The following is an 11,712-nucleotide window of genomic DNA, read 5'->3' on the forward strand; positions in this document are numbered from 1 at the left end:
GGTGGGGTACAAGGCAGGTGTCAGGTCTGGATACTGCTCCTTGCTCCCTCTGTCCTGCTATATGCTCTTGCAGAGCCCCACAGATCCCCATATTGGCCCTATCACACTGAACTATATTGCACCTATGATGGGGTAAGTCTCAAATTCTCAGATGATTTTTTTATTTTTGTGCCGTGTCTGACATTGCTTGGAGAAGCTATGACATGGATAGTCAGAAGGGGATTGAACTTGTTTTAATTTCTGAAAATACAATTTAAATTCAAGTCCATACTTACATTCAGAACCAATAAATATACACAACAGCTTTCCAGCACTTCACAATCATTGTCACTTACATGATAATAAAGTGGTTACATTACATTTTATATGCAGTTTGGTTTAGAATGTGAAAGTATCATGAATACATTGAATTCTTTCAACATTTTTCTCCTAGTTTTGTTTTTATTCTTTCTTACTGTTTGAAAGATTCCCAAATACTTTGAGATTCTTATATGGATCAATAACAGTAAAACAGTGTAAATGGACTTCACAGCACTCTAAAGCCATGGATTATACATAATTTCAAGATCCGTGCTGTGACCTTTTTTGTATGGAACCTCTATTACTATATAGTGTTTTTCTTTTAAAAGATCCCCTTGAAGACTTTCAAAGACATTTCCAACCAAATTATCTGAGCTGTTTTCTGTTTTGAGCTGATCCCAGCAGTGCAAAGCAGCCATGAACTCAGCTTAACAAGGTAGTTAAAACAGGTTTAGTGATGTTTTGCATCACCAGAGAAGTACAAAGCCAGCAGTGGGTACCAGTAGATCAGTTCTCTAGGGTACAGAAAGTGGTAACATGTCTGACTGCCTTAGCTAAAACACCGTAAGAATTTCACACAGCCCAGTATAACCCATAACACTTTTAGCCGGGAAAGGGAGGGGAGTGAAGAGAAGTCTATGTACATTTATTTGAGCTTGCGGGCCTCCAGGTTTTAGCTTTGCTATGATTTCCTCTCTCCTTTACGTCCCCAAGTTCTCCAGGTCTACAAGTGCTTTGCAGTCCCAAACCATGCCCTTACACCTTGCTAGTCTGCATATGTCCATTGAATTCAATATTTCTCTGGGTTAACATGGATTCCTGCAAGCGACTGCTGTTTTCTTGCCTGTGTTCAATGGGGTCACCATCCTCTACACCATTGCCCTTTCGGAGGCAAAGGACTTTCTGAAAACTCTGCTTGAAGTTGTCAGAAAGAAATCCATAAAGAATGGGGTTGGCACAGCTGTTTGCATAGGACAGGACCACCACAAAGAAGTACACCCCTACCAGCACAGGGTCTTCTGGCAGTATAAATATCAAATTGACAATGTTCATCATGTAAAATGGGAGCCAGCAAAACACAAAGACGACCACGATGATCACCACCATCCTGGTCACCTTCCTCTCTGATCTCCTGCGCCTTGTAGACCCAACTCGGATCCCTGAAGATTTGACTTTAATCACAATCAGCAAGTAGCACAGACAGATCACCAACAAAGGACCAAAAAACCCTAGGACCGACGTGTAAATGATGAATGCTGCTGACCAGATGTTGACAGGCTCTGGCCAGTTCATGTTGCAGGTGTGGAAGTCTTCCTGCACATCTGAAAAGATGAAGACTGGAAGCACCACCAGGAACGAGAATGTCCAGACGGTCATACTGATGAGCTTGGCCACCCTGGGACGTCTCCACTTGGTTGATTTAATGGGATGAACTACTGCCAGGTACCGGTCCATGCTCATCACAGTCAAACAAAAAATACTAGTGAACTGGTTAATACCATCTACAGTCATAACCAGCCTGCACAGGAAGGAGCCAAAGGGCCAGTAGGAGATGGCGTTCTGGGTGGCCAGGAAGGGCAGGCCCAGCATGAAGAGGACGTCAGCAATGGCCAAATTCAAGATGTAAATGTTGGTGACGGTTTTCATCTTGGCATAACGCAAAACCACGTAAATGACCAATGTGTTGCCACTGAGTCCAACTGCGCATACAAGGATGTAAAAGATGGGAATCAGGACTTTGTGGATGTATTTGAATGGAGGCTGCTCTGAGAGTGTCCCATTCTCTGTCACATTTGTCAGCAGTGAGGAATTCACGTCACTGGAACTAGCGTCCATGCTAAATGTGTTGGGAAAGTATAAAGGATCCATAACTTTTACTCCTCAGTTTTTCTTGTAGGGCTAAGAGAAATTAAACTTCACAGGCATCTTGTTCCTAAAAAGAAAAGGAAAAAAAAAAAAAAAGAAAAAGAGACAGAAAAAGTGAATTCAAAGTAGACTAAGTTTTACACATCATTTAGTTTTCTATCTGTAGCCAGAATTTGTGTTTGAATTATGCAGTTAGCACACGTGATGAGATCAAGGCCTGAACAAAGGAATCCCACAACGAGAGAGCCCAAGTGCTCATCCCAGTAGCTAATGGTATCTCTTTAATTTTCAGGAGCTTTGTGCAGTAACACAGCACGCATCCCACAGGGAAATGTAAGTGAGAGGGTGATGGCCATCACACTTCACAGGCAGAGACAGAAGCTTTCCTGCAGCGAAGGAGTCTGATTGCCCTGGCATGTGGGCTGTTCGTGTCCAAAGCCTGATGGTAACGAGTCCAGCCCTTCCTCTGCTAATGAGAAATGTAAATTTTTGCATGCTTCCTGTGCCACTTGGTGAGCAAACTTTGCTGTTTGACTGTCTCACAGCCTGTTGTATACACATTTCCCTCTTCTGTGCGGTCAAGGGGCCGGGGGGGAATATCCTCTACTTCCCAACTTGGGCAAAAACACACATATCCAGAACCCACCTCCCCTCTTATTTTTCTGTCTAAAAACTGATATAGAAAACAATTTAGAAAATAATTTTGAAAGATTTAGACCACACAGTGCATACAAGTAAGACTGGCTGAAAGCACAACCCTGGTGTTAGTGCCAAAAGCTTTAAGTCCAGAGTGGTGTGACTGCTCTCACTTAGCCGAGGGTGCCTGGAGAGGCTCAGGGACTGACTCAACCCTGTCTCGCTCCTGCACAAGCGCTGGGGGCTTTCAAAATCCACAGCCAAAGATAGTTCCTGGCTTTTTGCATGCGAAGCTCCTCTGCAATGTTTCACGGGTCTCCCTGTTTACATAGAAACAGTCTCGGTTGATATATTCAAATGCCACTTGCTGCCTGGCAGAACCAATTGAAAACCCCCAGAGAACATTGGCAGCTGTGTAGGTGGGGAGACAAAACCCTCCGTAACAACTGACAAAACCCTATACAGAAATCAATGAACGCCAAGATGGAAGCGACCACTTCTGAGAACACTTTTCCATCAGGTCAGGCCATGTGCACACAGATGTGAAGACTCTGCAATGGAAAGGAACAAGCTGTTTCTTTTCTCTCTCTCAAGATTATGCTTCTGTTAGTGTTTCTGAATCCCTCTCCTCTCACCCAGAAGGGTGCTTTTTGTCTAAGAAACACCTTTCTTCCACATGAAAGCCAAAATGTAGTGGGTAACCTCTGAGGATACAGAGAGCTGAACTGATTCAGTGAAGGAATATGTAGTTTTTGTTATACAGCCTGAAAACGTTTGAGAATCTCCAAAGTTCTGTTTCTGTGGCATGCTTGATTCACAAGGATTTCATTCACATGCTTGATTCACAAGGATATTTATTGGTTCTTTGTCTGAGCATGGTCTAAGTAGGTGTTCTAAAAGACAGAAAGTTCTAAAGCTTTCTGCTGTAAAGGAGTCAAAGCTTTTTGCTATAAAAAAGTAGCATAAAGGATAGAAGAGTAGTAAAAAAATTCACAATACCAATCTGGCCCAAGATCTCTCCCAAGTTTGGGCAGCGTTCACTGGTGAAGGTGCTCAAGGAGGACGTGGGCCTGAATCTGGATTCAAAATTATAGCAAAAACACCCAGCCCACATTGCACCTATGCCTTCAAGCAAAACCAAAATTCAGTATCATGTAAGCATACAAAAAGATTTATTTCCAGGAAGAACGCAAACACCTCCATGAGCTGGTTACTGTGCTTTCTCTTCGGGTGAGAAAAACTGCAGTGGGTGAGAGCAGAAGTCCCTCCAGCTACCAGTAGTAATCATAAATATGCTGTTCTGATTTGGAAATGTGCAGATGGGGAGTAGGTGTCTCACATGTAACTCCGTGGCTAGGAGGAGATGTACCAGAGAAATCTGAAATCCAGGGTGGCTTGGAAAGTAAAGCTGAGAGCTGCCAGAGCTCAAACAAATGCTGGCTCGAAGATGGAGATGAGAAATGAGGGGAGGATCTGCAGGTTCTGAATAAGCTACCAGGGTGTTTGGGGTCTGAGTTCTGCTGCCATGGGCGTGCTGCAAGAGCCATTGCAGTGCCTGACAGCGCACTGCAGGGAGAGGTCGGCTGAAACCACGCTCCTTGGGAATTAACTAGGACTGGACTTGGTGCTTATGTAAGAAAAGGCAAACTGCATTTCCGGCCAAAGAGCAGAAATTCTAAAATTCTTTGCTGTCAATAGTTTTAAAATATGAACTTGTGTTAAAACTCAGATTATCTGGGTGGATCTGGCAGAAGCTGAAGCAGCACTGCTCTCCTCCTGGGCTGTCAGTGTTTTGATCTTGGGAAGAGTGATTGCCTTTTCCTGCAGGTCGGATGCAGTATGACCCAGCTGGTTAGCTAGTATCTTTAAAGGGAAGAAAAGAAAGGAAATGGGTGGTGGGATGGGGCAATCGGTGTTTATAAGCTCGCATTTATGGAACTGTCTTTGGAACTGAGTATGGTGCTTAGCCTGGTAAGGCACTTCTTCCCAAGAGTAGTCCAGACCAGCTCAGCAATATCCAGGCTGGGCCAAAAAGCAAAATTTTTGTTCTGGGACTGCAAAAGTAGCAGGACAGTAAAGAGAAGCAGTGCTCCATTCAATGGGGAAGGTCAGGAACTGCAGCGCTGTGCGGCTCTCATCCCAGCACTTGTTAAAAAATGAGGATGGATGTGTTTCTTCTGAAGTTACTTCATTTTCCCCACAGTAGATATCACTGAAATAGTTGACTAGAGAAATTGCACAGCAGCTTCTTCAAGCCTATTACACCTTCCACCACATTCAGAGTTTAAGCCTTAAGAGGGGCAGTGAGGAAGAGGACTTCCTTTGTTCAATGCTCTCCAATTCCTTCTCACCCCAAACATAACCTATTGCGCAAAATCCCTGCTTGCCAAGGACCTCAGGCTCTTCCAGCCATCCACTGCTGGCAACCCTGATTCACCAGATGGATTTACTGGAAGGACCTTTGTGCACCTTCCTTGAAGAGGAGGCCGTTTTCCCAGCCTCCCTAAACAGCAGCTGTGATGATGTCCTGCTGCTGCTGTGCTGTCCCCAGGGTCAGCAATACCTCAGCAGTATGTCAGTCTGTTTCTTCATTATTTTGCGGTTCTTCTCTTTGTTTAGTGTGAACATTAACCTTTATTCTCAAGTAAAGGTAAAATTTTGCACTTTTCAACAGCAGGTGGATTCAGAAAGAAATACATTTGCCATGGCTCTCATGCAGTCTTTGATCTCTTCAGCTGATGACAGCCCTCGGGTTGGCATTGCTGGCAAGAAGCTGCCATCGTGTGAACGTTTCCCATACACTGGCAGGGGTTGTGATGTGCTAAGAGTCATCCAGACCTGAAAACTGAGCCCCATGTCAGAGCTTTATCCACTAAGCCATTTAAACCATGTTGCCTTTGCCTTGTAGCCACAGATATTCTGGGATTCATCAGAGTATGGCAGCAACAACAACAACAAAAAAACTGAACAGCCACCAAAGCACTTTTTACTGGCTGTCTTTGATAAGCAGAGGTGATTTTTCCCCTCTTGTAGCTGATAGCTTGCCCCTCACCAGCACAATTTTGTCTGAACTTATATTGCCACTACAGCAGTCAAGGGCCATGAACCTCAACAAAAGGTGACTAAATATAATTAAGGCATTCTGAATGATATAGTGATATCTTGTTTTGGTATTCTTTATTAACAGATTAATAAAAAACAAACAAAAAAACCCACACAACTCTAGGGAACTTCTCATCCAGATTTTTTTCCCTTTTGGTGTTTGATCTCCAAGATATTCTACTGGAACACTTCATAAATTATGTGCTTTATGCTTAAAACATATGAACCAAAAAGAACAGAGCAAAAAACCTCAGATCCAGAGTTATCACTGCTATAATTCCAACCTCTGCTTTTACAGAGCACAGTACCCTGAAAAAAAAAAAAAAGCATCCTCTGCAGCTGAACAAAGCTGACCGCCTGTGTCCACGTCCAGGAAAAGAGAGAAAGAAGAAATAGCAGAGATGTTATGGTACAAACCATGCTGCCTGGAAAAAAGGTATTTAGCCTTCGTGAAAACCTCTCTAGCAGGTGTCCTAAACAAACATGCTTTGGCTGGGCACAAGAGCAGGTATCCATCTAATAGCACACAGCAGCCCATTAGTGACTGAAGTGTCATCATAGCACAAGGAAGAACAAACCTTAAAACTGTCCAGGCGGATCAAGGTAGAAATTCCTCCTGGCTGTGGTTTCAATAGCAAAGCAAAAATAACTCTATGAAGTGTGTCGTATCTGAGTCAAAGCTGGATATAGCTAAGATCAAGAAGTAATTACATAAAGAAACCTAATTTTGTGAGTCAAGGTTTGATCTTGCTGCCTGTTTACCACTGGAATCATAACTCTCTCTAATGCAGCATCAAACATAATTGCCGTGAAGAGAATTACCACAACAGAAAGGCAGATTACTGCTTTCAGGTGCAGAATACCTAACGGGAATAGACAAAATGATAATTCAGACAGACCTGCTTTTAAAAGAGATGGCCTTGGTAGTAACGGGTAGAAGCACAACTGGATAAATATCCAAGAAGTATCTAACAGCAGCAGAACTTCGCGTCTTTCCCCTGTCCCAGAGAGCTGACTGTGAGGTGTTAGTGGAGCTATTTGCTCTAACAAAGAGGAAAAAATCTGTACTGGTCCTTAGTGAATCTGCCCTTTGGGGGATAAATGTTCATTGCCTGCTTCCTTGGATGCAAGCAGGGGAGCCTCGGGCTTTGCATTTGCAGCAGTTGAGCACACAGAGCTAAGGGCTGCTGCGGCGGGAGGGAAGGAGCTGCTGGTGGAGCGGGACAGGAGGGAGGTGGTGGTGTGAAAGTTGGTGTGACCTGGCAGAGCAGCTCCGAAATAGCACAAACACCCAGGCAGGGCTCTGCGTGAGGAGGAGGCAAATGCAGCATCATGCCAAGACCTCCTTCAACTTCTTACAGTTACAATAATGTTCTTGCACTAAAGCAGCATCTCAAAGACAGAATAGAAATCTAATTTCATATACAAAATCGTTGGTGTGTTCCCTCCTCCCCCACCCTGCCCCCCCAATTCCACCTCCTAGGAAAAAGCAAAAAGATTCACTTCAGATAGAAACTTCTTCCTCCTTAAAATCTGCCATTTGATATTTCTCAGGGTGTGCATTTCACCCAAAACGAAACAAACAAAAAACCCACAGCCCCACAGTGATTGATTTTTCTCTACAGGAGACATATCAAAACAACTTTCTTGCACTAAATTAGTTTTCTGTTTTGACTAGCTGCATTGGTACTAAGCACTGATGAACTGAAGTCAAAATTGAATAATGTCTTGCCACTTTTAGCACTATCAATATCTCTAGGAACTATATTTTCCAGTCGGTGTCACTTTCTTACTGCTGCTCAGCCCAGCCCAGCATATCCTAGAGCACTCCACGGTTATGTTACCTGATGACTTGATCCTATTTTTAGTTTGCAAACAAACAGCCCATAAAGCACTCTTGCTTTTGCCAAATATTTGCTAAATACTTTTTTCCCCGTACAAATTTCAGGCTCTGCTATGCTCAGAGATTACTCACTTTGGCTGAGCAGGTCCTCTCACACGAGCAGTCGTGCAAGTCACATGCTCCCGGTTTTGCTCCCAGATCGGTTGTTTTTAGCAACTTGAGCCAGAGGAGGGTGTGCAGCCCAACCCCGCCGTGTTCACACCCGGGCAGGTGTGTTTGGGGCTAAACTCCAACGGCTGCGCTGGCGTACTGGCACAACCAGGGATTGTTACCAAAATATTTCTCTTCTCTTCCTCTCTCCTCTGCAATCCATTGAAACTGAACTGATTTCAGGGACGTGCCAGATTCAAAGCCAGTTCAATTGAGGAACAATTAACCACTGGCTGTGTCTGCTCCCAGGCTGCGGGAAAGCTGAAATGACCAAGGATGCCTTCGGCTCAGGTACCTCCTCCAGGAGAGAGCCCCGGATCGGACTGAGCTCAGGAGTAGCCTCCCTCTGCACGAAGTGGAGCAGCTCCAGGAGAGGAGCTGCAGGGGGACCTGTCCCACCAGTGCTCCTGTGCCACCCCCACGTGTGATGCCTCTGGTGGGCCCTCCCCATGCCAGCAGCGCAGATCTGCTCTCCCCACCGAGCCCTGACCCCTAGCAGCCAAAGTTCCCAACACGAGCACTAAGAGGCTGATCCTGGCACCCTACGTACTGGCTGCCTGATGCGACCCTCATGTCTCCTCCCCCCCAGAATCATAAAAAGTCTCTAGTTTACCCCAATGCAAGTGTGCAAGGTGAAAACACCGGAGCTGGGGTGTTGTTCCCTTGCTCTTCAGCACAAGGGTCTGGGCACGGTGGGAAGGAGCTGTGCCTGGGACTGCGGATGCTGGGAGCTGCGGTAAGGCAGCGAGGCACCGGGACACACGGTTCTACTCCCAGCCCATCGCGACGGTGACTCCCAGGGCTCCACTTTGACCTTGACCGTCCACCTCTGGCTGACCAGCCTGGAGCACATCCGACCCCCTGCGATTCTCTCCTGTGTTTTATCCGAACGGAGCCTCGCGCACTCAGCTCCAGCTCTCCGTGGCTTTCTGTGCCCCCATCCCACTGTGTGCCGGGTGGGAGAGCACCCAGGGCTCTGCCACCTCCTGGAGTCCCGGTGGGGCTCAGGCAGTCCCGAGCAGGTGGCGCGTCCCTGCGCATCCCTCCGGCAGGTGCCTTCCTCCTCCCTTCCAAGCAGCCGCTTTCAAGCGATGCTGAGGGATGTCCTGCTCTGAGCACCGCATCCTCCGCTCGGCCAGCGGCTCCTCTCCCCCGTCCCCCCAGCCGGCCGGGACCACTCGGCTCTCCAGCAGCCAGAGCCCCGTGCGGAGGGCAGAGGGGGGCTGGCTGCTTGCCCCGGGGGACCTGCAAACGGGACCGAGCTCTCCGCTGCCTCGTTCATCCCAGAGAGCCGAGGAGCCCTCAAAAAGCGGGGTGCGCTTTGCGAAGCCTCCCCCTGCCCCGTCCCCAGCCCTCCCTGCCTCTCCCCCCCCCCCCCCCCCCCCCACTCTCCCAGCCCCTTAGGCTCCCCCGGCCCCGCTGGCTGCTCCCTTCTCCCCGTGGCAATGCTTACCTGCGGCTCCAGGGACTGCTCTCCGGCGGCTGGAGGCATGAGCAGCCCCGCTGCTCCGGCTGCAGCCGCCCGGGCCGCCCCCCGAGCCGGGAGCGCCCCCCCGGGCTCCGCCGCTTCCCTCCGGCGGCGGGCGGGGAGCGGGGCCGCCCCCCCCCCGGGGAGGAGGGACGGGGCTCCCGGCCGGGGGGAGGCGAAGGGGGGGAGCCGAAAGGAGGGGGTGGGATGGAGCAGCGGCGGGGGAGGGTGGCACAGCCCGAGGGGGGGGACAACCCGGGGCCGCCCCCGCCGCAGAAAGTTGGGCTGGAGGTGGGGAGCCGTCGGTGCTGGAGGAGGCAGCCCGCCGCCGGGATGCTCTGCCCCCTCCCCGCACGCCCGTGGCCCCCTCCCTGAGCTCGGGGACGGCCCTACCCGGCTCTGTGCCCCCCCCCGTGCTGCCGCTGCTCTGCCCCGGCCACCCGGGAGGCGGCAGCCCCCCGGCACGGGTGGGGGCTCTGCATCCCCCAAGGGGGGCTGGGGGCACCCGCTGCATGCCCAAGGAAAAGGGGCAGGGGCAGGGCAGGAGCCCCCCCATGTCCTCCCCAAGTTCAGCCCCCCCTCCAGCCCCAAAAAGTCCATTTAAAGGCTCCAGCAGGCTCGGTCGGGGTGAGCCCCCTGCCAGAGCGCGGGGCACCCACTGCTGCTCCTCCAAAAGCACAGCGCCCTATGGGGGGGGGCTCCTTTGGGGGCAAGGGGGGGGCACTGCCACGGTCATCACAGACACCTCACACCCCTGGTCCTGAGCACCGGGCAGGGAGGAAGACCAAGTGAGGGGGGATCCAGTCCTGCCCTCCGCGTGGAAGGGGAGCCGAGGCCCCTGGGGGGCTGTTTTACATCGCGTGGCTAAGGATCAGGCCCTGCGACTGCCAGCTGGGAGATGCGGGCTCAATACGCAGGCCGTCAGGCTAAGCCTGGTGTTTAATTTACTCCTCCCAAACTCCTGCTGACTTCGCTGGGCTTCTGCTGAAATATTTTGCCCTTCGAATGCAACAAGTGAATGCGAGTCATATGCAGCGGCCCCCTCTGCCCCGCACCATCCCTCCGTTCCTACACGTGCAGGCACCACTACGCGTGCAGACAGACAGACAGACAGACAGACACCCCTATCAGTGTCACCCGGAGCCCAACTTGTCCCTGTGGACGTGCCGGGGGGTCTGAGCGGCGGCTGCATGGCCAGGCGAGCCCCTGCCAGCCGCTGCTGCTTTCATCAGCATGCACGTGGCGTCGTGCTTCGTAATAATGTATATGATCTTAATCCACTGCTGAGGCTTTTCAATTAGAGATCTGTGATTGAGTCAGATGTGTGAATGCAAAAAAGAGAGGAGAAAGCTGCTTTTGGCATGTCACTTTCTAATTCAATCTGCTGATGTATTTATGGTCATGTATTGCTAAATTGAACTAAGACTCCAGTCTGCTCTTGCCATGACAATGGGGAGAGTCATCTGATAAAAATAGAGTTGGGATGATAAACAGAAGAGGAGAGGAGATTTTGATTACCTTCTTTGAAAACATGCCAAGCAAAATGTGATACAATAGCCCCACTGTGAATATCAGCTTGAATCAAAATAGGGCTAATTTAACGAATTTCCCTCATATATTTTATTAGCATTTTATTATCGTTTGTGGCACAGAAGAAAAAAAAGTTGCTGAGAAAACATGAAAGTCACTAACTTTCCCTGAAGAAACAGCAGTCTTCTACACCTTGCCAAAAGTATTCTTACCAGGATCTGTGCTGTGACAGAGACGGCTTTTTGAAAAGCTCTCGAGGCTTGTCGAATTCTTTACCCACTTGAGTCAACAGCAGCGCTCTGTTTCTGGGCTGAATGAAGGCAACACAAAGGCTATCTGAGATCGCTACCTGTTGCCATGCTTTTAATGGCTAATGTCCCTGGTCAGAGACCAAAGATCAGCTACGCCAGACATAGAATAAACATGGGAGGAAAAATAACTGCTGGCACACCAATGTGGGTGCGGGCAGGGCTGCGCTGCCCCAGCTGAAGCCCCCGCAGACCTCCAGGGGTTCTCGGGAAGGATGATGGCTCGGACCTGGGGTGCAGGTCAGAGAAGGAGGCAGAGGAGCTGTGTGGGAGGAAGAGCACCCAACGGTGATATAGCACGAGTCTCTGTTTTGTTCCATCTACTGGGCAATCCTTTCTGCTAAGTGTAATGTTTCATAGTTGCATAGTCTGCATACCTTTAATATTTTATGTTGGGGTTATGGAAGGGGGGAGAGCTAGCATTGAGCCAAACTCCTCAAACCACATTA

General features: G+C 49.0%; 1 protein-coding gene across 2 annotated transcripts; it reads right to left on the reverse strand.

The window, feature by feature from the left end:
* Nucleotides 1-211: 211 nt before the first annotated feature.
* SSTR5 (somatostatin receptor 5) lies at nt 212-11,211 on the reverse strand. Of its 2 annotated transcripts, none has more exons than XM_080556121.1 (2): nt 9,411-11,211; nt 212-2,233 (listed from the first exon to the last, which is right to left on the reverse strand). In XM_080556121.1, the coding sequence occupies exon 2, from the start codon at nt 2,167-2,169 to the stop codon at nt 1,057-1,059; it is 1,113 nt and encodes a 370-aa protein (XP_080412247.1). In that variant the 5' UTR covers nt 2,170-2,233; nt 9,411-11,211; the 3' UTR covers nt 212-1,056. The 2 variants fall into 2 exon arrangements, with proteins under 2 accessions (XP_080412247.1, XP_080412246.1); XM_080556120.1 differs by lacking the exon at nt 9,411-11,211 and adding an exon at nt 7,880-9,310.
* Between the last annotated feature and the right edge of the window lie 501 nt (nt 11,212-11,712).

Source organism: Anser brachyrhynchus (genome assembly GCF_964034855.1).
Source record: "Anser brachyrhynchus genome assembly, chromosome: 15".
NCBI classification, from domain to species: domain Eukaryota; kingdom Metazoa; phylum Chordata; class Aves; order Anseriformes; family Anatidae; genus Anser; species Anser brachyrhynchus.